Source organism: Mugil cephalus, chromosome 11, assembly GCF_022458985.1.
Source record: "Mugil cephalus isolate CIBA_MC_2020 chromosome 11, CIBA_Mcephalus_1.1, whole genome shotgun sequence".
NCBI classification, from domain to species: Eukaryota; Metazoa; Chordata; class Actinopteri; order Mugiliformes; family Mugilidae; genus Mugil; species Mugil cephalus.
The window spans coordinates 1,920,497-1,946,191 of NC_061780.1; the positions used below are offsets into that span (position 1 = coordinate 1,920,497).

Here is a 25,695-nt window from a genome sequence, read left to right on the forward strand (position 1 = left end):
GCTGATCCATTCTTATTCAGACACTAGCACTATTGACATATATTGATTGAACATTACAGTGGAAGGGTGGCTGAGGCAATATCATCATTGGCTGCTGGTGTTAGGGCTTGTGTGCAAACACAAAATGACCATGAAGAAACTGGCTTACAGGCTCATGAATTATTTCAGAATGTCATATTGTCAATGATTAAGGCTGCTCATGCAACTTAGAATAAAAGTACGTGGAGATCTATCTATCTATCTAGATATCGACAGATAGATAGATAGATAGATAGATAGATAGATAGATAGATAGATAGATAGATAGATAGATAGATAGATAGATAGATAGATAGATAGATAGATAGATAGATAGATAGATAGATAGATAGATTCTTTTTTATCAGCAACAGGTATGACGTGTTTCCTAAAGCCACACGCTCCTGAAATTGCAAACCAACAGGAATGCGTTTGTAATCATTAGTTGCAGTCCCACTTGTCATCCAGGCGGTCCAGCTGGAAGAATACACTCCCCCCTTTTTCCCTTTTGTTTCCGAGGTGGAGCCTGATACCCCGACTTTACTAAACTGAACTGACCGAAGCAGATCGACGAGAAGGACTAGGACCAGCAGTCGTTGGCACAGAGTCTGGGACGCGGCAGATCGGGGAGGAACCATACAGGCTGCAAGGAAGAAGAGGGATTTTGGGGGCACTGCTTGTTTGGGTTTTATATATAGAAAAAATACCTTTGCATTCGACAGAACCACAGGAAAGATGAATTCTTTCATCCTGCTGTCGCTTTTGGTCACGATGATCGCCGGAAAGTCACCTCGGCTGAAATTTGTTGTGCACGGTAGGAAGCTGCTGTTCTCAGAATATTCACTCAGCTGTTAATTTATATCAAAACAGAATGTTTTAGTAATCTGCGTGTTATGTATGATGTGTGACAAAATATGAACGGATGGATGAATGGTTGGAGGGATGGACAGATGAGTGAATGAATGAGTTCTGTCATGGGTGTGATGTATCTAGTTTTTTTCCACTTCTTATAATTTACTGTCATTGTCTTGTCATTTGAAAAAGCTGCCGAAATAGTACACATTAAAACCTTGAAGGCGAGGCTACCTCTGAAATTCATCTCTTAAAACGCCGCCCTCCCCCCTCTGACCGAGTAGTAAATTACGCGCTCCACCATTCAGGCCCCACAAACATGTTCGGAGGCTCTAATAGGGTAAACATCTGGGGGGAAATGAATTCTGCGGAATTCTGTTTAATCCCAGTGTAAACAAAAAAAAAAAAACAATGTGTCTACTGAATATGACTCAAGTATTTTCTTCGTCGATCTTTTTCAAATCCACGATTTTTGTGACTGTCACATCATCTAGAGTGATCTGGATTCCATTTGTGCAACTTGATGCTTTTCCGTGATTGTTCTTGACAGCTTGTTGGTTCACTTCTATCTCAGTCATCTCTAGGTCACACAGGCTCTAATTAGTAACCGTCCCTACACACCTCAGGCTCATTACAGGCGTACTGACTGGAATAAACCCAGAAGGGCTGAAAAGCAGCCTCTCCTCTGTCAAGACTGGAGACATGTCGCCTTTACGCCCAGATCACACAGCGAGGCTGTACCCTTCAAACATCCGCCCCTGCCATTGCGAAAAAGCATCATTACTGTGAATTATGACTCTATGGATGTTGACACAGTCGCTGTAGCTCTCCCGCGTCCTTGCCGAGCTGCAATGCGGGACACGGCAGCTGCTTCACACTGCAGCAGAGTAGTCAGTAAAAAAGGGAGCTTTAATGTACCAGCCACCACATAGATGTATGTGTACATGCACACGATAAGGCAGAGGGGGGAGCAGGAGGGGAGAGCAATGAATGGAAAATTCCAAGCCGACTCCTAGTTATTTATTCCACTCACGCCTTTTTACACCTCACACAGCCCTTTAATGTATTCAGCAATCAATAGAGATGGGGACTGTGTGTTAAGTTATCTGGATCTGTATCGCTCCCCTCCCCTCGGATGAGAACATCACGGCACAAAACGGGCAAGATGACGGCCCCGGACGTGCACGTCATATCAATCAAACTCGTTGTTATGCAATTCCCATTCCAGGGTTAGGGATGAATGCTCGGCAGGACACAGAGGAACACACACAAGGGAGAACAGGTAGAAATCTATCTAATACACCCAGAGTCACAGTTATACAGCATAGCTGTTTCAGAACCTCAGACAGCTCCGAGGTAGTCAGCTCCTCATTTGGCAGCCTTTTACAAAAATGAGGGCAATTGGCAGATTCTGATACCTTCAAGGAATAGTTTGAAAGCTATAACCTGGTTTTAGGTTAAAAGTGGGTTACTTTACACTAGCATAGATTGCCCAAAAAACTGTAGGAGCTCAGAAATACATGACACTGCATCCTTTTTTGGCGTGCACTTTTGTCTATTACAATAAGTGCAGTCAGCCGGAGGAAAAACAAGATGTCATCAGAAACTGTAAGTGCCTCTATCCCAACGAGCAACAAGGAGAGCGCAGGTAATAAATTCCACCCCCATAAATATTTCAGTTGCAGGGTGTTTACCTTCATTAATATAAATGGCGAAGGCATTTACACACATCTCCGTGTAATGCAATGCAATAGGACACAAACCACAGCCTCCAAAAGTCCATTAAGGTGAATCAATCAGTAAAACTCAAATAGTGATCACAGAAGCCTCCATGAAGGTAGACTTTAGAGGCTGCGTTAGGTCAAGTGTGTTTTTTGTGGACATCAGAAGACAGCAAAGCAAATATTACAGAGAGTTATCAGTACTAAACAAGGGCCTAATAAGAAACAGTATCTGACTCATGATGCAATTTCCCATCTTTAAAATGCTAAATTAATGCATTCAGTTGATGCAGGGAAACATTATTATTCATTGAAGGTTTTGTGTCTGTCCACCTGATGATTTTAAGTTTACTTTCCTGTTGCTTTTTTAGCAATGCTTGGCTCATCGACTCCTGAGAACTATATGTGGCTCTGGAAAATGATCCATTATGCACATCTCTTACTCTTCTCTTGGTGCTTTTTGGTGCTGTTCAGGTAACTGTCTTATCAGAGCTTTTTGTAAGAGAACAGCTCCCTGCTTCCCTGCTGCTCATGGAAATTTTGGCAGAACAAGGCCAGTAAAATTGCAGGGCCATAAAACCAAAGCAATTTGCTAAGAAATAAGCTAAAATGCTTTACATAGCTTTATGGTAATTCTTTGTTGGTGTTGTTGCTACAAGAAACAACTTTCACATTACACGATGCAGCTTAAAGATCTCCAAAACAGGCAATATGGTTTTATATTTACTCACATTTGAGAGTGTAAAAAGGGTTTGCTCAAGAGTAAAAACGGGCTTTTGTCCTAATTTCTGACTGCATTGAGATTTGGATTTGTTACTGAACAAGGCAACACAACTTTATTTTACTGTCATTTGTGTACACACCATCTCTTGAATGTGTCAGTTTGAGTAAGAGTAACATGAAAAGTCAGATACAGGCAAAACAGAGGACAGGAAATATACGGAGACAAACTTATAGAAGTACCAAGAGAGAATGAGATAGACAATGACTAAAAAAGGAACAGCAGCCCAGTCTCAATTCTAACTTGACATCTGCAGCTGCATCCTAAATATCAGAACATTTTACTGAAGTTCAGCCATCTTTTGTGTTGACCTTCTCTCTCAGTTGGAGGCCTGAGCACATCAACACATAATGCTATTGAACCAAAATCCTCATAGATTTTCCTGTCATGTTCATAATGGAGGACTTTGAGGTCAGTCTTAGAGAGGGAAAGCGTCCATGCAGTCAAAAAAAAAAATCTAAGAGAATCTTCCAGAGTGTTTGACTTTCTTCTTCTTTCTACAGTGAGAATGCATTTAGAAGTCTGAGCTATTCCTAAAAGTTGCATCTGTGGTTTATTCCTCTAATTTGTGCAATTATATTTATGTGACTCCCTAATTTTAAAATGTTAGAACTTCTGGGATTACCTACTACTCGGAGGGTAAAGATACACACCAATCATTGATTTTAATTAAGTCACTTTCTTACAACGGGTCAAAAAAGTCTGTTTCTTACTTCCTTAAAGGGGGTTTCACCCAGTCGCATTGTTTTTGTCCAAGAGTAGAGAAGTGCCAATTGAGGATATCGAGGTCACACCCAGACAGAAGAAAAAAATGACTGTACACCCTGTTCCTCATGTGTGCAATTTGCCATGTTTTGTGTAGTTTTTCTTTAATAATCAGAATAATACTACAATCAGAAAAAATGCTCTATGTAATTACCTCAACCAGGATTGAGTGGCCCTAATGGAAGGATTTTTCAGTCAGATTAAGAAGAGTTATGTATATCTTAAATGACCTGTTCAGCTGGAAAACTACTGACTAATGCCCATGAAAACACTTGATACCATTGTTTCTCTTAGGTTGGAATAAATGTGTCCTTTATGTGCATGTTGGCCCCTCGTGAGGTAAACTTCAGGTGACCTGGCAAGGTTCCAGGAAGGACGGAAACATGGAGGTTGTGAAGACACGACTTTGAAACAATGAATGAAGCTGTAATCTATGTAGGCAGAGCCATTAAAAGGACTTCTCAGTCTGCCATGGCTTCACGCCAACATGCACAAGAACACATGAAAACATGGCTGGCACTAATATCAGTCAAAAACCCACAGGGTACCTTTATAGGATCCTCCATATAGTAAAACAGCCATTTTACTGTATTTTGTTCTCAACCGAAATAGATAATATTTTTTAATCTTCAAATGGCTGCAAAACGTTGGCCGTCCACGGCATAGTTATATCACACATAGCGAGGATCTTATTGAGCTTAGCTGTGTGTAAATAATTGTTAGTGTAATTTAGATTAGTAAAAACAGATAAGACAAATAAAAACATTGTTTAGTATGGATTCTTGATGCTTTAACACTTTATATCTGCTGTACGAGAACCAGAGCCATACTCTCTGCGCTTGATGTAACTGTGCCTGCCAGAATAGTTTCTGTTGTTGAAACCAGGCTGGATCAACAGAGAAAAACTTGGGAATTACTTTTTAATAACTGCCAAAGGCAAATATTCGTAAATATCTGTTGGTGTGCTTAGATAACTACCTGATGCAGACCATAAAACTGAGCAAGGTAGATACTATAGAATATACTCACCACAGCCACATTGGACTTCCTTGAGTATTTCTCACTTCCTTGTGAAGTGCAAGCTTCATTAATTAGATTTCATCCAATGAGAGAGGCCTCTGTTTCCATAGAAACTTGTTGGTTGGCTAGCAACCTCCGATCACCACTACTTCATCTTGGTTTAGACTAAATGTCTTTTTTGTTCCAAGAGATGAGAAGAAAATCTGATTTCTAACATTCCTAACAAGTACATCTATAGTTTTCTGAATGTCTTTTGACAAAATAAATAAGAAATAATAAGAAATGTGCTCTAAGAGCTCAGACTAAATGTAATAAATAGTCATCTCTGGTCTATAACTCAGATATGGTCAGTTTTCTTCACTCATTACAATATTTTACTTTACCTTTAGCTGCATCTTTTTTAACAGTACTGTGACACAACAACTGTGATCTCATCTTATCTCTAAATGCAGGCACAGTTGTGGTGTAGGTATGTGTGAATCTGATTGGATGTGTGATTCAGAGATGCCCAAAGTACTTTTGAGCCTTCTGGAGGTGTCCAGAGCATAATTCGTGCGTAATGGGATTTGCCCACATGATTACTTCAGTGATATTTATGCTCCCACCAAATGCCCTTTTCTTCTAACACCCAAACCACGCTCTGTAAAGACTTTGTGTTAAATCTAAAGGGCATTAATGTTGGATTCAGCGTCTAGGTCTAGGACTCCTCAAACAGACTCCTAGTGATGGGATCAAGTATTAGAAGTTTGGCTCTTTGCCATCACGGCTTCTGGTCTTTGATTCAACCTGCCCAAGGAGCTTAAGGTTGGATAAATCAAATCATGAAACTCATGATCCAGAAATGTTTGTCATGCACTGAGGTTTTTGTCACTGTGTTAGACCTCAGCATTATGCATCTTTTTAAACATGTTTCTTTTTCTGACTTATTTTTTAATTACAAAAGTGAAAACATACATTTTAACAATAAAAACAATAACTGTTCTCCAACAGACCTCTTGTCTGCCAGCTCATAGTTTTCATTTCTGACCCTCAGAGCCCTCCAGGTTCCACTTCAACAAGCCTGAGAACTACATTAGCATGTTCCACCAGGAAGGGAGCAGCACACTCTATGTGGGCGGCCAGGCAATGATCTACGTGTTGACGTTCACAGACAGAGGAGTCCGTGACCTGCAGGTACACTTTACTTTAAAGTGCTTTTGTTGAATTGCATGAATTAAAATGATGGTTTGGTCCAATTTAAGCTATTTGGCCCAATTAGTCATGTCTATATGATGGAAACCACTGTAGAGAATAGTTTTAAACCACCCATAACTACTTAAAAATAGGCAGCAGACACACACAGGTTGAGGGATATCAGTTAATTTTGGCAGCTTTTACGACAGAAATGTTTTGACCTGAGCAAACACTTAATAATTATGAGGTGAGGTCCCCCTGAGCAAGGCATTTGCCAGTGGTTACTAGTCAGACTGTAAAAGAGGTGCCAGTTTATTTTTTGTAGTTAATAATTTTAACTACTATAGTAATTGTCCTGATTTATGGAGAATTTCCTTTTTCGCTATTGTGTTGAGCATTAGACAACAAAATGATTAGTTCTTTCATTTGAAACTGCAGGCAAACAATTAGATGACTGAGAATCCTTATGCCTCCGTGGCTTTTATCTGAGAGCTCTGGCTAAAACAGTCCAGTGTGATAGACAGGCAGCCTGTCCAGGGTGTACACTGCCTCTCTCCTAATGTCAGCAAGGGGGTAAAATGTTTCCAGAATAAATAGAGCCTTACATCAATTAAGTTCACAGGAGTCACTGGAAGATGGATAGGTTTCAAACTGGGTTGTGTTTATCATGGTCATGGAAAGATCCTCCTCTTGTGGAATTCACTAAGGTTCACGAATTCATGAGCTTTGACGTGTTAGCTGGCTCCTTCCGAAATGGTAGAAGTGAATGATAAGCTAATACAATGTAATGTACTTGCTTAGAGTTTTTTTTTATTTTTGCCATTTTACAATGTGAGGGGTCGATATACCTGCTGCGTTATCCTGACATTTTGCCTTCTTATTTCCCACATTAAGTAAATCCCATGTTTGCTCAATAAACTGTTTCTTCTAGGAGCACAACTGGAGAGCAGCAGTGTTCACATGTCTTATGACTGATGTTACCATTTGAAAGCCAAGAATTTTGTGTACATGTCTTTGGACCTGTTTGGTTTAATGAAATATGTTTGCACATAAATGCTATGTAACACTGGAATCTTCTAAAAGTATGGTACATGCTGGAAAATGTCTTTATTTGTATAAAACGATACTTATAAATATATGTATAAAATCTGTTTCAAATCTGTTGCTGATTGCCAAGGGCATTGAGGTGAAAACAAAAATAGCTGTCACCCCGCAGTGAGGATGACATAGTGAGCCAGAGAGAGCAGAGAGTCATCTGATGGTCAGCCTGCTGCTGACCCACTGCAACAGCTGAGATCCAGCAAAGACACAGGAAGTTAGGTCATACATACATTAATGAAGCTACACCTATCTCTGTGTGTGGACAAAACATAATTCACTCCGCTAATAATGTCATCACTGGCTTGAGATCACATTGTGTGTGGGCTATAGTGTCGGCACTGACTAGCCGAACAAATTGAAGCGACTGCAAACCCAGTATTTCAGCCAAATATGATTATTCTTCTAGAATGACTACGACTATGGCTTTGTTTTCCTCAGTGTAGGAATAACGGCTTGTGGAAAACCACTGAAGCCTAATGTGTAACTATTGTCTTGTAATGGTGTGCATTTCTTACTTACAGTGACACTAGGTCAAGTTGACGTTCAGTGCAGTTTTGGTTAGTATAGCTGATGAAAAATAACAATTTTCGATTCTTAAATGCGCCAAGAGCAAACATCAGCTCTTAGTTTCTGCCTTAACGAATTGAAAGTGAAGGTTCTTTTTCACATTTGCAGTTGAGGACATTTAATATTAAAGGGTCAGAAAACTGACATATCTACTTTGCAATGGAGAATCAAGACTCAAGGGCGCAGGAGTTTTCTCAAAAGGATTAATTCATTCTGCCTCTTCATACGACTCTTTCTGCTCCCTTCATCTTCATGTAGTGAGAAGTCATGATGATTCTTTTAGAGTTTGCAAGTGTAATTCTGGGGAATGTGGAGACAGTTCACAGAAAAGAAGAGACTTCGTAAAGTAAATCTCAAATGATAAAATAAGTCTTCGCTCTCAGAACAAGGAATACTGTTATATAACAAGCTGGACATTTTCTTAGAGGATTGTGTTTTAAAAGCTGCAGCAGGGTCACTGTTTTCATGCTGAAACAGAGCAGCTGTAAAACCACTTGGCACAAACTAAACGATCCTTCCTCCCACAGATCCCAGCGGCATCCGATCAGACTGCAATTGAGACCTGCAAAGCAAAGGCTGCACCAACTGAGGTAGAGACTCTCCCTTACTGTCAGCGCCTCCATGACCTCTGCAAAGCCCTCACATCTGTGCATATCATCTACATCATCCTGTTTCTCATCATCATCATCATCATCATCATCATCATCATCATCATCACCACAATTTACAGTAAGGTTTGTGCTGCAATGCACAGTTTTAATTAACCTATTCACCTCAATGTTAATCAACTGAGAGAGCAAATAATTCAAATAGAAATGCATGCTGTAGCATATAAATTCATAGAAAATGTGCATGCAGATGAGATAAAATTACACACTTTATCCTGAAACAACACTGTAGTTCAGCAAGCAGATTGTTATCGTAGTGAATAATTTCATGTGATTCCACAGAGAGACTGGGAGAATGGCAGGTTTTATTACAGTATCCAACCTATATATATATATATATCTTAAGAGGAGCATTTTGGTCAGAGAATGGAATATATTTGCCACTTTACAGTTTGGATACAGTTCTGTTAACCACAGGAACTATTACTATGCATTTGTTAAATAGCAAAAAAGGAGATTATTGACTTGAAGATTAACACTCAGCCAGTTATGTACCTCATATCATTAGTAGTATTTAAACTAAGAGTTAATTTTATATAGAAACTCGTTTTTAAACATTGATAAGGTCCAGTAACAATCCAAAACTCCATGTCATTGAATCCTTTTGTTATGTAGTTGATGAGTGTTTGGAGGCAGCAAGATATTTGCCAGAAAAAAATGCCTTAGGCTTAAATGCCATGGGATTAAAAACAAGACAGTCTATGGACAGTGACCATCTCAAATCTTAAAATTCAGTACCTAGAGCTCTCTAGGCAAAGGAAGTCTGTAAAAACAATAGTTAGGTGTTTGTAAAATCACTGACAGTTGTGCTCATTCTTTCTGATCATACTGGTCTTTACTGAAGATTTTTGACAAACATATTCACATGGAAGTTTGTTCATGTGCAAGAAGTAGTAGTAGAAGAAGTATTTTGTTACCAGTAAGAATGGGATGCTAGTTGGATTTGAACTAGAATCATAAGAACAACAAGATTTGGTGTGTATAGTAACAGGCCATTTGTTCCATAGTTCCAGAATAGAACTGATGTGAGAAAGAGAGTCCTATGAGATCAATTTAAAAGCCTGTATGTGACACAATGAGCTCTTGGTTTGGATTGGCCTTGATTTCTGCCATATCTGTACTGCTACCAATATCTGGAGGTTGAAACCCACCGCAACTGTGTCTATGCATTCAAATAAAGCACCAGAAAAGACAGTATAAAACAGTGTCTTTCCTGAACAAATAGCTAGAGCTTCCAGGAAATTTGGCTGTGACAAAGTGGTCCTGTGAAGGGGAATGAAAGACAGGACATTGTTCAGTAATACAGAGACACAGCGTGCATGATAAGCATTACCCCTGAAGTGAGCAGAGATCAGAGTTTAACAGTGGGTAGCACTTTTAATGTTACGGGTATACTGAGTGGTTTTTAGTCAGTCTATTGACATCAGCTCATCTGGAGCTCACAGTCTCCAAAGCTGAGCATAACAAGCAACTACACCCCATCTGGGAGTTGAGGAGAAGAAAGTAATTCTTACCTTAATTCTACCGTCTGAATTGCTCAATCAGTTCTCACTAAGGGCCTGTCAGGATGTGATCAGCGACAACAGAGAAAGTTTCTGGAAGGACTACATAACTGATGCCGACAGATTTGTTTACTAAATCCCAAGCAGTACAACTCAGGCTGTGCATGCAAACAGTTGTCTGATGTGTTATGTGGCTCTGGAGGAGTTTAATCAATTCACTTCTCTTAAGTAATCATGGCTCAGGTTTGGGATATTGCAAACCGTGGGTGTGGAGTGGCGACTCTTAAATGTCATTATATCTGTATCCAGCATTGATTTCCAGTTTGACAAGTTTACTGAAATGCAACATTTAACTGCAAATGTCTTTACAATCTGTGTGCCTGACAGCGAGGTTAAGATTAGAATTAAGTAACTGAAAAGAAAAAGGCTGCGGTTAGAATTAATTCAAATAAATGTAGTTGTAAGTCTTTGCATCAGGCACAAAGGCAACTTACTGCATGACTAACCTCTGAAAGCTGAATTTAGAAACAAATTGCGAGGTGCAGAATTGTATAAGGACAAAAATTCTTGTGTATACTAGGCTGGTATTTTAATGAAGAATGGAACCCATTGGAGAATCTTAAACAACAATGCATCCACACAATATATAAAAATTGCCAGCTTATGCTCATTATCCCAAACAACACAAACTTCTGTTATTTTGCCAGATAACTTATGGCAGTCTTTACAAATAACCCCAATATAATCCCAATTTAAACTCCCTCGCTCTAACTTCAGTCCCACATGTTAGCGTGGACGACCTAAAATCGCCAAAATGCAAACTACTTCTCACAAGAACAGAAACTTACACACTTGTACAAATCTCAGCCCACCCACCCACCCGCCTACCAATCCACCTACATATCCACCCACACACACGCGCGCTCTGGTCCAGATTTTAGGATTTGGTAGTACACTTCTACCATCTACAGAGACCCATCTGGATTTGTGATTTGACACTTCACACATTTCTGTCGTGATTCGATGTGAGTAAAGCAGAAAAAAAATAACATGCGCTCAGTATATAGACTTTCATTCTCCATCCAGTAATGTCTGGAGGACAGCAGTGCATTTATGCATAATGAATAAGTGATGCATATGGAGTGTTGCGGTGCTTTACTGCAGGTCTAATCCTACTGTGTGTTGTCTGCCAACAATGCTCAGAGAATGGATGGGATCCATTTTTTTTTAACATCTTTCTCTGAGTAGTCCACTTTTTCTCTCACAATCTTTTTAATGTAGTACTGTTGCTTAGTTCTCTCTCTCTATCTCTATTCCACCTTTCTCTCTTTCTCTGTTTGTTTTTTTTTCAGTCCCTGGGTTGTTTTTTTGTCTCTCTCCCTCTGTGCTGCCTCATCCTCTCTAATCACTTCTCACATATACTCCTGTCTACTCCCCACCCCCATCCCTCTCTTTGAATCTTTAATCCCTCTTCCATTCTGTCTATTTTTGCATAATTTTCTACTTTTGTCCCAGTTTTTTTTTTTCACCTTGCTCTTCCTTTTCTCCAACAGCTGGAGTGTGATAATTTCATCACCGTCATTCAGAAAGTTAACGACACATTCATCGTATGTGGGACAAATGCTGGAAGCCCCAGGTGCTGGATGCTGGTAAGAGTTTCTTCAGATGAGTACCTTTAAGTATGTATGTCATACTTTTTGCTGTTGTTAGTATTTCACTTAAGAGCCTAAATACAGATGAGATGCAGTTAGCATCTATATATTTGCTCAGTTATTTCCTCTGGTGGTCTAATGAAAGCTTATTTATTGCCATAGAGATGTCAGTAAGTACTGAGTGTAACACTTGTGGCTGGAAAGAACAGGGTTTAAACTCCCTTCTCTGTGCAGGTAAATGACACGGTGCTGACTGATGTCCAAGGTGGGCAGATAGCCTCAGCCTCTGAGATCTCACCACCTTACCCTTCCCACGGGTCCATCAGCTTGCCTGCAGGTAATAAACACAAGGGAGAAGTCTACATGCAGAGGTGTGTGTTTAGGTGGGAGAGAAAGGAACTAACCATTCCAAATATACCTTCACTGGGATTCATTATCAGCGCATAAAGAAACTGCTATCCAAGAATATTTATTGTTAACAGTGCACGTGATGAACTTAAGCTGAAGGCAGCATACAGGTGCTCTTAGTGGAGTTAATTGGCTCCTGTGTCGTTCACAGAGTGCGTTGTTCAAAGCCCATTTTCACTGGATGATATGATCAAGAAAGAGTAGAATGAAAAGGATCTGCCTCCACTTTCACACACAGACATGTACCTTTTAATATGACAGTACAGTGAAAGGTAGCCACCGACCATGACAAAATAGCTCTGGACAAAAAGCACAGTGAAGGTCATGCACCTGTATCCACCTATACCCATTAAAATGACAGCGAGACAGTTCGTGTAGATCTGTTGACATTTGATTCTTTATTTTTAAAAGGATTATATGGGTCGATCAGTGGGTTGAGCAAGAGCTGTTTCCCATTTCTTCCTGACACCGCTGGTTTAACCATGAGCACAGGTGTTCCACAAACTTGACTAAGTAGTTATTATTTAAACCACAATTACCAAAGGCATAACCACAGTGCTTGCTTTAAGACTAGTTATCTTAGTTATCATGTGCATGCCTAAGTCTAACCCAGGAATCCTCAGCAGTGATTTGTAATGATTTTATTGGGCAGTGGTAAACAATGATCAGCAGATAACCTTGACAACTACAACAGTTATAGTTTAGCTTGGTCAAAAAATGAGAAAATAATCATGATTTAATCCTTTATGGGGCAAGGAACCATATGTGTTAAGTTCAGCCCACATTTTAAATTGTGCCCCTGTGCCTTTCAGTGAAGTTTAGAGGCATGTGGTTTTCATTCAGCCAATCAGACAAGATCAAGGAAACATTCTCAGGTCAAAAATGGTCTCAAGTTCCACCTCTGCATGAATGCTGAGCATATGCAAATCAGCACTGAATTAGCACATGTTTTAATGGTCCAAATGCAGTACATTTATATTTGTTTACCACTTCAAGGAACCATATATGGAGCCTTAATTGAGCTTGATTTCTAAATGAAAATAAAAAAGAAGAAGAAGAAAGAAGAAGAAAAAGAAAACAATACAATAACACCAAGTATTTCAATGAGAGCCCCATAAAGGGTTAAGGGAGTGATGAGTGATACTGAGGTGAGTAATAAGGCATGAAATGGTTTTTCTGACTGAAGTTACAGTTGCAGTCATTCAATTTTGTAAGAAGAGTCTCAACATTTCAGAAGTCTTACCTCAGTTTTTGAAAGTGGTTGCTCTGACATATTCTATTTTGGAACAAAGCTACCTTCAGCTCTTTTTATTAACTTTGCTCATTTGAGTCAAGAGCAGCAGATCAGCAGAGCAGCACTTGTGAGTCCTGGGCTCCCAGGAACGATCTGTCTCATTTTATCACCTTCTATTCAAGTCACACTGCATGAAAAGACCTGTACGCGGCCCTGCATGCAAAGCCTCTTGTGTTTAACAGTGTTCTGGCTTATATGTTTAAAAGTATGGCTTTACCCACAGTATTTAGCGGCTCAGGGAACTGGAAAACTGAGCTTAGTGTTAAATCACAAATTTGTTTCAAAGGGCTTTTATAGCCGTATAGAGCACCTACCCTTATGCTGCTTTTAAATGAGGTTGTGAAAACTGTGTTTATGAGAAGAGCTCCCTGCTCTGATATATCTTGTGACTGGAAAAAGTTCTGTTAAGGCCAAGTTCACAAGTTGTGACGTGTTCAATGATGTTTTCTATAATGACGGAGGTGAATGGTAAGTTGGTATTTTGTGACTCGGTTGTACAGTGTTTCCAACTGTTTTTCATTTTACCCAACATTGTGCCTTTGTATTTCCTACATTAAGTTACAATGCTGTTGACTTGCTAAATGGCTTGTTGGCTTCTAACATAAGAGAATGCAGAGCATCAAAGCGCAGATGGTGAAAAATAAAACTAGGAATCTAGGAAAACCTAAAAACCTCCACCAAAAATAATCAAAAGTCTTGACAAGCTTTATAATCCCAGACTGCTTTTAGTACAATAGATTCTCTTTTAAAACCTACAACAAATTCTAGCAACATGCTTCCAGCTACTAGATGTGAAGAGTTTGCTGGCTATTTCAGGGGGAAAATAACTAAACGAGATCTGGTATCTGTCAGCAAAACAAACACACTGCACTTTTGTCAATATCCTGCATAATATGATATGTAGTATTAATGTTTTGATCTGGTTGATGCTGACACTCTAAGGGAAGTAGTAACAGATCTGGAAATCCTCCAGATTTTCCTTTGATATTATCCCAATTCTTCCTTTTTAAAACAATATTTAATTCAGTATCTGAAGATACACCAGCCATTGCAAACCACTCCCTACAGCTAGGTGTCTTCCCCACTGATTTTAAATCTGCTTTAGTTAAATCTATTTTTAAAAGACGGAACTTGGATATTTTATATCATAGTAGTTACAGATCAATTCTAACCTTCCATTTTTAAGTAAGATTTTAGAGAAACTTGTTTTTATTCAGTTAAGTAAAGTTTGGAATTCACACACCAAAATAGAAGTGTTTCAATCTGGATTTAGGATAAACCATAGCACAGAGACATCCGTGCTAAAAGTAGTAAATGATCAGAAAAATGCTGATGACACTCAGCTCTACGTGGCCGTGTCTTCCAGTGACACTATATCAATAGACTCACTTTTTAATTGCATTTTAGATATTAAGGGCTGGATGTCAAAGAATGTTTTACAGCTCAACCAGGACAACACAGAAGTGCTAATCATTGGTTCAAAAGCTCAGAGAGAGAAACTACACTTGAACTAAACTATTGGACTTGGACTAAAACTATTTCTGAATTAAGGCTGTTTCTCTCTCTGAGCAACATAGTGGGATTAATGCACACTTTTCTAACTACCAGAGTAGACTACGGTAATGCTCTCCTTTCTGGTCTAGCCAAGAATACAATAAACAAGCTGAAACTGATTCAAAATTCAGCAGCACGAGTTCTCACTCAAACCAGAAGGAGACACACATTACGCCTATTTTAAAATCCTTACACTGGCTGCCTGTTAGTTTTCGTATTGATTTTAAAGTTCTTTTTTTTTTAGTTTTTAAAGCACCCCATGGACTTGCACCAGATTATATCTCAGAGATGCTTTTATTGTGTGAACCAGAACAGCCTCCCAGACCCTCTGGCTCCCCTCTTTTAACTGTTCGACAAAACAAAAAAAAAATCATTTGGTGATGCTGCTTCAGCCACTACGCTCCAAAACTGTAGAACAGCCAGCAGATCTGAGAAGAGTAAGAAAATTTAACACTTTTAAACATAGGCTAAAAACCTTTTTAATCTGGCTTTTATGTCATAGTCAATTATTTTATTCTATTTTACAGTTTATATTCTATTTTTATTCATTTATTTACAATTTTTTTAAAATTTGTTCTATATCTTATTTATTTATTTATTGATATTGATCATTTATTATTTTATCCTATCCTATCATATCCTATTATTTAACCTTTTTACAGTGTGCATTAGTCTCCATGTCCTTTTTTTTGTTTTACTTTTTATATGTATTTTTGTCAATCAAAATGTAAAGAACTTTGAATTCATTTGTTTTCAAAAGTGCTACATAAAAAAAAAACAGGAAGAAATAGATTAAGCAACACAGGATCATTACAAATTGCCGATGCTAAAGCAGAAAAACAAAACAAGGGGGTCACACCACCATCATTCAAGAGACATTTATCTATCAACCACTGTTGTATCATTGTCTTTGCATCTTGTTTTTCATACAAAAATACAGATGTCATAATTTAAAGGGATAGTTTGAATGTGCAGTTCTAAATAAAATGAAAAACTTGGCCGTAAACTTCATCAGTTTCACAATATATACACATTTGAACCTTGCTCCACTCCACAGGGAATGGATCTCACATTAACTAAACAGAGACTTTTCTAATTAAAGCGACCTTTCAGTAGCTTTAGTGCTTGATGATGAAGATCCACAAGAGGTCTGTTTGGTAAACCATCTAACTCAGATGGATTGTTTTAAGAGACACTCTCATCAGTGAGAGGTGAGCTTGCGCTGCAGGATGCTCATCCATGCGGGTATCGATTGTGGAAACAACAAGGCAGCCCTTTGCTTGAGCTGAACAGCATTCAAGTAACAATCAGTCCTAATTAAGATATTACCGCTGAGATTTTGAACGCTTCCCCTCTGCATTGCTATGGAGACAGGGCTCTAAGTTATTTTGGAAGAATATGTTGATTGGAACAGTACAGTAATCTTTCCTGCCTTGATGTCTTCTTTGCTCTTGCTTTACTTCACCTCCCCTCTTTTTTTATTCTGTCTTTATCCTTCTGAGCATCTTTTTTAATGTTTTCACTCTGTTTAATGTTATCTTCTCTGTCTTCCTCTCCTCTAGCCTCAGTCAATCCCCTTCTGTGTCGCTCCAATCTTTCTCCCCCTGAAACTTGCATCCACCAAGCTCATTGTGTACCCTCTCTTTTTTTCACCCATCGTTTACCATCTCTTATACTGTCCATCTTTTTTTTCGTGCGGTCGCAGATGGGAGTCTGTATTCTGCCATGTCGTCGGTGGAAGGTCATGGTGGCTCGATTCGCCGTACGTTTGGCTCCCAAAAACTCCTGAAGACGGAGAACATTTGGCTGATGAGTGAGTAGGAGTAGGGGAGTCATGCAGACACTGTACAGGTTTAGACTAATGCATATGGAGATGGTGGGTGGTACTCTCTGTAAATCATCTACTATCATTCCCTTGGGGAAAACATGTAGGTGTATGCACTGTCACAAACCCATCCATTTTGATCAACTATTTATCCTCATGTCGATTTATGCAAAATCATTTTTAATATTGGCAGTCCTACTTTAAATTGAAACTGATTTACAATTGTAATAAAACTACACTTATGGGAAGAGATGTCTTGGGTATCTGAGATGACTTATCTCATTGTCAGATCCACAGTTTGCTGGTGCAGCCATAATCCCGTCTTCGGAAAAGACCAAGGAGGAGATCTACTTCTTCTTCAGTGAGATCAACAAAACAGCCAGAGTGGATGAGGAGCCATACAGGGCCCGCATAGGCCGAGTCTGCACGGTAAGAAAAAAAACACACTGCCTGTAAATTTTTGACAGTTCTTTGCATTAGTTTTAGCATAGACTGTAAGAAAAATGGATGAATTGTCTCCACTTCCGGTCAAACTGACGCTAGCCATATCCCAGGGATAGCGATGGTAGCAACTTGTGTGTCTGATGCATATGCTGAACAGGGTATGTGACAGCTCCTCAAAAGTGAAGCCAAAGCAAGTAGATCCCCCTCTGGTGTCTGGCTGCAGTATAGGTCATGACCTTCACCTCTAAACATTTATCTTTCTCTCATTAGGTTAATATACTGCTGATGCACGTTCAAGTGTCATTTTTTCTGATATGTTTTGTTTTAGTTATTAGTGTCAGTTTGGCCAATGCAAGGAAGTGGGAGACATGGTCAAAAATGGAGACATGGTCATAAAATACATTATATTAACTACCAAAAATGACCGAAACCATCCTTAAAAAAAGTTTATCAGCCGTGTACTTTAATGTTTTAGTTTCGCCCATCCACTGACATGGAAGAGATGGGACATAGTACCTATGCTGTAGCCAACCACTAGGGAGAGCGCCATGCTTTGGCTTCACATTTGAGGAGTGGTCATCATCAATTTTTTTTAGTCTATGCTTCAATGTGGTGGTTCCCAACCTTTTACAATTTACAACTTTCTATCTATTTTTCCAGTCACCTCCAAAGGCTAACCACATGCCAAATGTCTGGTGTGACATGTTACCATTTTCTAAATCTGTAAAGTGAATCTGACCTGGATATATGATTTACAAGTGCTGCTGCACAGCAACTTGTACACATGCTGCTTTTCACAGAACTTTCCAATAAGTAATGTCATAGCAGATGTTCCTTAATTAGCTGTGAAAGACAAGAAATCCCAGGAGTCCTTTGTGATTCATGATTTATCCTTTGAATTAATTTTGAAATGACTGTCAAAATTGGTTCCAAATGAAAATATATTTTCTTTTTGATGATGTACTACTGATACTGTATCTGTCTCAAGCATTCATGGAATTTCTTAATTTGGTCTTTTACTACTATTTTTTTCTTGTTAAACTTTTGAACTTTGAATATCACTAAACACCGTTAAATGAGATGCATGGTAAGGGTTGGGATGAAGAACATAAGTAAGCGACCCTTCATCAAGACTGCATGCCTACTTCTTCTTCAGTGAGATAATAAAATAAAAAAATTTAAAAAAGCAGGACGTAGCAGGTAGCAAACAACATGACTCATACACCATGCTGATATCCACACAAAAGATAATGTGTACACGAGTCAACTTTTGGAGTATCTTGGAGAACAAGCTATCTCTATATATGCTGTAAATGTTGGTGCTAAATCACAATAAACACAACAGGTATCTTTCATTAAATATCACTATTACTGTGTATTGTGACTGCCGGTTAAACGGTACTGTCTTGTGCCCTACTTTGCTTTGCAGATTTGGATTTGCTAGAGGGCACCTTTAATGACTCTAGACATGCTTTGTCCCACCTAAAATCTTTGTGCTAAACTAGGTTACACAAATGTTGAACCATTATCTGTGTACTAAATGCTCTGAGACAAAACAAGCAAACCTTGTTCTCAGTCTGGTATCCTCTAACGGCATATTAGTCATTTCACAATGAACTTTGTAGCATTGCAATGCGTGGATGAAGGAGTTCCTTCCAACGTGACTTGAGCCATAACAATTCAAAAGTTTAAAATATGAAATTTCCTGACAGTTGAGCAGTATTTCTGTTAAATACCACAATATAACAGAGTTATTTTCCAAAATGCTAGGAAGAGGAAATGCATATGGCCTCAGCTAGGGGATGGTATTTTAGCAGAGGACACAGAGAAATACTCAAAATCATTTTGGAAACCTTGGTGGCTGTATGTTATTCTATGTTATTTCCAGGTTGATGAAGGGGGTATCCGAGCCCTGCTGGCAGACTCTTGGACCACCTTTATGAAGGCACGGGTGATGTGCAGTGCTGGAAACAGTCAGCAGCAGTACAACAACATGAAGCAGGCAGTGGTGCTGACTGCTCAGGACAAGAGGGCTGGTGTCCTGTATGGCCTCTTTTCAAACGCATGGTGAGCTGAAAAAAAAAAAAAACCCTCTGAAAGGTCCAGTCTGTCAATAGACTTAACAATTTGTTATATTCAAAACAAATTGATAAGTAGAACAAAGACACTTGTGCATCCACTTAACATTACACAACTCATACAGAGAAAGTGTCCAATTTTGTCAAATTTTAAAACATTTAACATCATGTCATCATGTTACATCTATTTCTTTCTTTCTTTCTTTCTTTTTTTTTTACTGTGGCAGCAGTTCTCAGTTGGATTCAGAATCTCAAATAGTTTTCACTGCAGTATGCAAATCATGTTCCAGTGATATCAGCTATCATCGTAATGCATGCACAGAACAGAATGCTCTGTAATTTTCCCCAGCAGAGAGAAGCATATTACTAAATGTATAAGTAGATAAAATGATGCACAATTTAAATAAGTCTTTTTATTCCAGTCACATACCCTCTAAAGTAAAATATGGTACTTTTTCACATACAGTGAGTTGCGGTTTTTGTCTAGTGCAAACAAAAGAGAGATTCATTGGAATGTAGAAAGGACCAATCGCCCTTTATCCTGAAAGAATGCATTTTAAATTTACAGCTGAGCTTAAAGCTTGTTTCCTTTGTCAGGTCATAATTCAAAACAAAACCATACAAATTAACATACAAATTAACATTGAACAACAACATTGAACAAATGGAAAATAAAAACAACTTACTCAGTTTGCCTCTGCCCTGACAGTGTGGGTAGAGACGCAGCAGTGAGATTCACCTGCTAACAATAAAAGCCCATGAAGTTTTTAATCAGGAACATGAATCAGACCTAAAACAGGGAATTTAGGAATGTTGTTTGAACGTTTACTGTTGCATAGCCACAGATTACAGCATGAGTAGTTAGCTGACAATTTCTAGCTGATGATTGCCTTTGTAACTATTTGCCTTGCCTTTAAAGTGAATGTAATTATCGTTTTTGCTGGCTTGTTCAGGGGCAAAACAGTAATCTGTGCATACTCCATTGAAGATATTGACCATGCTTTCTCCACATCTAAACTGAAGGGCTACAGTAGTCCATTTGGCAGTAATCGCCCTGGAATGGTAAGAAAGAAATTTATTTATCTGTTTTCTTGTCACTGTGCTGGAAAAAGTCTCTGCGAATGCATGAGTCACCAGAAAGATTGAAGTGCTATTTTTGAGAGGCCTGATGACAAAAGAGAGGCAATTTCAAGCTCACAGTCTGAGGGCATTTGGCTTATTCAAGCGGGCATCACCGTCTGAATCAATTACATCTTTTCTCTCCTCAGTGTGTCCGCAAAAATCCTTTGACAGCAGAAAGTCAGAACAATATCAAAAACCTGGGGGTAATCAGATACCACCCAGAAATTGAGGATGTGATTCGACCTGTTGGTCCAGCTCTTGACCTCACCACAGATGACCAAATCACACATACAGTGGCGGACATTGTGCTGGCGGTCAACGATGAGCACTACAGTGTCCTGTACCTCGGAACAGGTGTGTATGTGTGCATGCATCAACCTCTTATTAAAACTAATATCTATTTCCTATGTAGCAACAAAATATAGTGCCATGTCAGATTTATAAATTATAATCTGGTAGTTGTTTCTAGTGGCTCATGGTTAGAGAAGCAGCTTTGGGACACATTTGTTAAAGGTGACCTATAATTATGTTTTTTTGTGCAGATTCCACTTCATGCAGGTCATACTAAATTCAGTTCAATTCAATTTTATTTATGTAGCGTCAATAACAATACTAATTGTCTCCGGATGCTTTACAGAACAACTCAAGGAAAACCAAACTGCTTGAGTAAGGCAGCTTGATTTCTTTAACAAGCCACGTTCAGTTTGCGTGAGTAACCAACCACAGTTAGCCCTGAATGGAACCTGGAACTCTCCATGTGTCTGGTACAACAGTGAAACCCAACCCTGTACTGGGGCACTTTAGAATACCGAATGTTTGAAGTTGATTCAGCTAAATGTTATCATAATATAGTATAAGAAATCATTTATTGATCCCTCATGGGCAAATTATTTCTGCACAAAAAAAAAATAAGATAAAACGATGAAACTTAGAGAAACCCAGGCAAATCCTGTTGAAGCTGTCAGACCTGTGTGCTTCCTTTAACCTAAAGAAAAAGGAAACTAACCCTAAAGCAAATAAACCAACAGGAATTGCACAAACTACAGGCCCTGCTGTCCCCATGAGCTACAGAAAACTGGAGAGTACAGTATGTACTCTACAGTAATGTAGAGTACATATAAATTACCACCAGCAGTAAGGGAGGGCATAAAAAATACTATAAAGAGACTTTTTGCTCATTAAAGCATAATAAGCAAAAAATCTCTTTATAGTATATTTTTTTTATGTGATTTGCCTGTGCGCAGTGTTATACTTTATGGAAACAAAAAGTCAGTTTAAAAAAAATAAGTACTCATGAAAGCGGACTTCATTTGAATAAATTAATAAATAAATGTGACAACTGACAAGGAGAAGGGCTGGACAGATAAGTGCAAAATTTGAAGGGAAAACACAAAAGTGGAGGAAGTAAAACCACTGGAGACACACAAGATAAGTATCAAAAGAAAACAGAACATGATAAGACACAAGAACTCACATACAGAGCTACAAAGGGAGACTCAGACAAGAAAACATAGGAGAGACACAAGGAACATGAAAACACTAGAAGCACAAGAGAAAAAAGAGGAGACAACAAGGGACTAGACTACCACCAAGGGAAAAATGCTCTTTAACTTCTAGACATTTCATTTCAGTCCTCAGGTTACTAGCCTTGTCTGTTTGGCATATCAGCTGAAAACAGTTGCTTGATGTTGAGGGGAAAGTGTCTGATTGCTGCAAGTAAATGAGTCACAGAATCAAAACTGTGATCTCAAGAGAAACTACAAAGCTCTCTGGAGCTGCAGAAAAGTTTCTCTTTAACAAGCAAAAGCAAGGGATATATATACAGTATATACCGGCTCAGCAGTGCAGTGCAAAATCATGCGGGAATGCTTCACTTACATTCTTAATTCAAGAGCTGAGAATTAAAAATGTGTGTAGAACTGACACAACGTCAAAATCTGTTCTGCTGAAAATCTAGTCAGACAACCCCCAGCCCCCACTGCTTCTGTTTGTGTAAGGCAGCCATTCTGAGCCACTGCTGTTGCCTACAGCAGTTACTTCAAAAATTGCGTTGTGCCTCAGGGAGATTGCTATGGCAACCATCACAAGTCATATGCTCATGTATGAGAGTCTCGCCACTCTTAAGTTCACCAAAAGATGAGCAAAGTGTCATCTTTCAGAGTGGAATTTCTCAGTGCTGCAGTCGGTATGTGCTTGTCACTCACCAGGCCTTTCTGGGTTGGTTGATTTTTAGCACATGGAAAACAATATAGCATTAAAAAAGACAAGCTGATGGTCTCTCGCTGTGGCCTTTGCAATCTGTGTCAGTAATAAGACGGAAAGGATGGAGAGCTATGAACAGCCACAGTCTCTGTGGTGGCCTAAAAAGAAACTGGAGCATTTTGAGTCACACTGGTATCCGGGGCCAGAGGAACAGGTTGTACTGATCTGCTTTCCACACTGACTGCTTCTTGTTTTGTTTTTTTTATTGCTTTTTTTTTTTTTCAAGAACAGCACCTGACACATGGCCATTATTACTGCTATCTTAATTTAAAAACCTTTGAAACCTTGGATTTAACCTTTTCATGTTTAAAAGCATTCCTGTTTCCTATTACTCAGTATTGCATCACCTTCACTTGAGCTCTATAAATATTCAAGCCTTGTAACAAGCTCGCCAATCTGCATAATTAATTCCCAATGAACTCTTGTATCTGTACAGATAATAGAGAGAAGCTCTCTTCTTGAAATAATTTAATCTTTAGTGAGTGAAGCAGACAGACAGCTCATCCTGATAGATTGCTACAGTCTAAACCAATCAGAGGAGCACAAGTGGTGAGCCAGGGTCCACCTCGAGACCAGTGACAGTGAAATCGAAGCAGAAGCTTTTTGGGCAGTCAGGGGTATTAGTCTTCCCTGTTGATGGAAATTCCAATAAATATCTTTCACAAAGATGAGCTTGGGGACTGTGCTGCTAAACAAGCGATGGCTCATATTAGCGTGGTAGCCAAGAGAGCAAATATCACTGTTGGAACAATAATTATCATTGAAAGGGATGAGCTCATCCTCAACTAGGGTGCTCCAGTTGAAGACCAGATAAATCTTGTGTTTGCGCTTAATTGAATAGGCTTTAAATGTACCCTGGTGCATGTTTCTGTTTGGGCTAATGAATTTTGTCTGGTGAGAATACTGTCTTTCAAAATCAGACCATTGAAAGGGATGAGCTCATCCTCAACTAGGGTGCTCCAGTTGAAGACCAGATAAATCTTGTGTTTGCGCTTAATTGAATAGGCTTTAAATGTACCCTGGTGCATGTTTCTGTTTGGGCTAATGAATTTTGTCTGGTGAGAATACTGTCTTTCAAAATCAGACTAAACAACCACACTGACTCTGTTTGTCTTTATGATGCAGTTTCCCAGCAAGTAATGCGTCAGTGCAGGTAATTGTGTTTTGGACTGAACTGCACAGTTGAACAACTTTCTAACTAAATGTTGTTCTTGTGTGTGAACTGATATAAACCCAGGTGACTCCTGTCATCCGATCTGATGAGGCTCCCTCTGGAGCAATGACAGATTTTATACATTAATACAAAAAAAAATTCAGGCTGGTATACACTACCGAATAAAATAAATCAAAATAAGTGAGTATAATAAAGTACCCATAAAGTTGTACTTTTCTTCTCATGAAATTACTGTTACAATGTGATTTATTCTTGATCAACAAAGTGTATACTCTATCTTAGTAAAATGTTATTTATCTTTTCTTTCAACTTAAAATGTTATTGATCAGTATCTTTCAAACATATAACCGATGTCCTTAAATGATAAATAAATAGAGGAATATGTCTGAAAACAACATTATTCCTTTATGGTCAACAATGACATTTTAAATTGATGGAAGAAGAGAAGAATACAAGGATGTGTACGCAAAATCAGAAAAGCAGATCGCAAGCTAGCAAACAGAATCTAAGCAATACTGGATTCAAAACTGATAACTGTGTGTTTTATGAGGGAGAAATGCAGAATATTTGAGGCATGAATAATTGCTATATGTTTTTATGTCTTATGTATGTTTTTATCTTGTGTTGCCTGAGAGTAAGTATGCAAAGGTGGCAGTTTTTTGTCTGATTCATTTTTTTCCTATCATTAAATAAAAGGTTGGACAAAGAGAACAGGATATAGCTGCATAGCTGCATATATATCCATTGTCTTCTCATAGTCTTTAATTAAAGCATCAATTTAATGAATTAAATTTACATCCATCACCACCACTTTTTACAATATGTGATATTTTTAACATTCTGTGTTATTTTTCTCCACAATATTTCCACGTTTATCTTTACCCCCTTGTTCTTAATGTGTCACTATGTGTTCGTGCTTGTTTGTGTATGGGTTCTACATAATCAGCTAGTCAAAGTTAAGGCCCTTTTGCAGCTCAACCTCAAATAGAGTGACTTTACTTTTGGTGCCATGCAAAAGCGCATCAAGTCTGTGGCTGTCATGGAAGCAGAAAACATGCAATTTCCCCTCATCTTTCTCATTTCTGCTCTCACAGAGGCACGTATCTTGTTTATTCCAATCATAGTTGCTTGACAAAGTGATGTGTTTGGAGGCTAAAGGAAATCACTTTATAATGATGACCTAGAAGAAACCTGATTAGCTAATTGGTTCACAAATAGTCTTTTTTTTAGAGAGAGAGTTTTATATCCATCTAACTGGCCTCAGTGGGACTCCCTCAAAGACGCAGGCTGACAGTCCTCGGCAGTATTTGACAAAGTGAATTTCTCTATCTTTTGATCACTGGTAGGGAAATAATTCAGCAGGATGTATGCAAATAATAACCAGATACTTCAATAGCTGTCATCGTCATAACATGAATATGGTTGTTTTTAGCTCCTTGATCATTTGACTAATTAATTACTGAATTGCATATACTACAGGCCATTTGTTAGTATAATTTCTCTCATAATTTCTCTCTCTTGATGTCAGTCAAAAGTCTATTAAAAGGGATGGGATTGTTCTGAAATCCACAAATATAAAAATAATATCAAAAAAAGTCTGAAGGACTGGAGAAGCAGGTTCAACAGACCTTTTAAATTAACTCATTACCTCTGCTCAAGTCTCGGGCTGCTAGGCTGTGTTAGCATAACACATCAAAATTGCAGTTATTGGCTG

General features: G+C 38.7%; 1 protein-coding gene across 1 annotated transcript in view; it reads left to right on the plus strand.

Annotated features, from left to right (window-relative positions):
* Positions 1 to 471: 471 nt before the first annotated feature.
* si:ch211-113g11.6 (uncharacterized protein LOC559008 homolog) overlaps positions 472 to 25,695 on the plus strand; it is a 37,621-nt gene continuing 12,397 nt past the window's right edge. The window contains exons 1-10 of the mRNA XM_047598767.1: positions 472 to 832; positions 6,191 to 6,330; positions 8,526 to 8,588; positions 11,722 to 11,817; positions 12,055 to 12,157; positions 16,782 to 16,889; positions 17,191 to 17,330; positions 19,234 to 19,412; positions 20,377 to 20,485; positions 20,692 to 20,899. Of these exons, the coding sequence (XP_047454723.1) occupies positions 754 to 832; positions 6,191 to 6,330; positions 8,526 to 8,588; positions 11,722 to 11,817; positions 12,055 to 12,157; positions 16,782 to 16,889; positions 17,191 to 17,330; positions 19,234 to 19,412; positions 20,377 to 20,485; positions 20,692 to 20,899 (1,225 nt within the window). The 5' untranslated portion in view covers positions 472 to 753. The remainder of the gene's footprint in view (positions 833 to 6,190; positions 6,331 to 8,525; positions 8,589 to 11,721; positions 11,818 to 12,054; positions 12,158 to 16,781; positions 16,890 to 17,190; positions 17,331 to 19,233; positions 19,413 to 20,376; positions 20,486 to 20,691; positions 20,900 to 25,695) is intronic.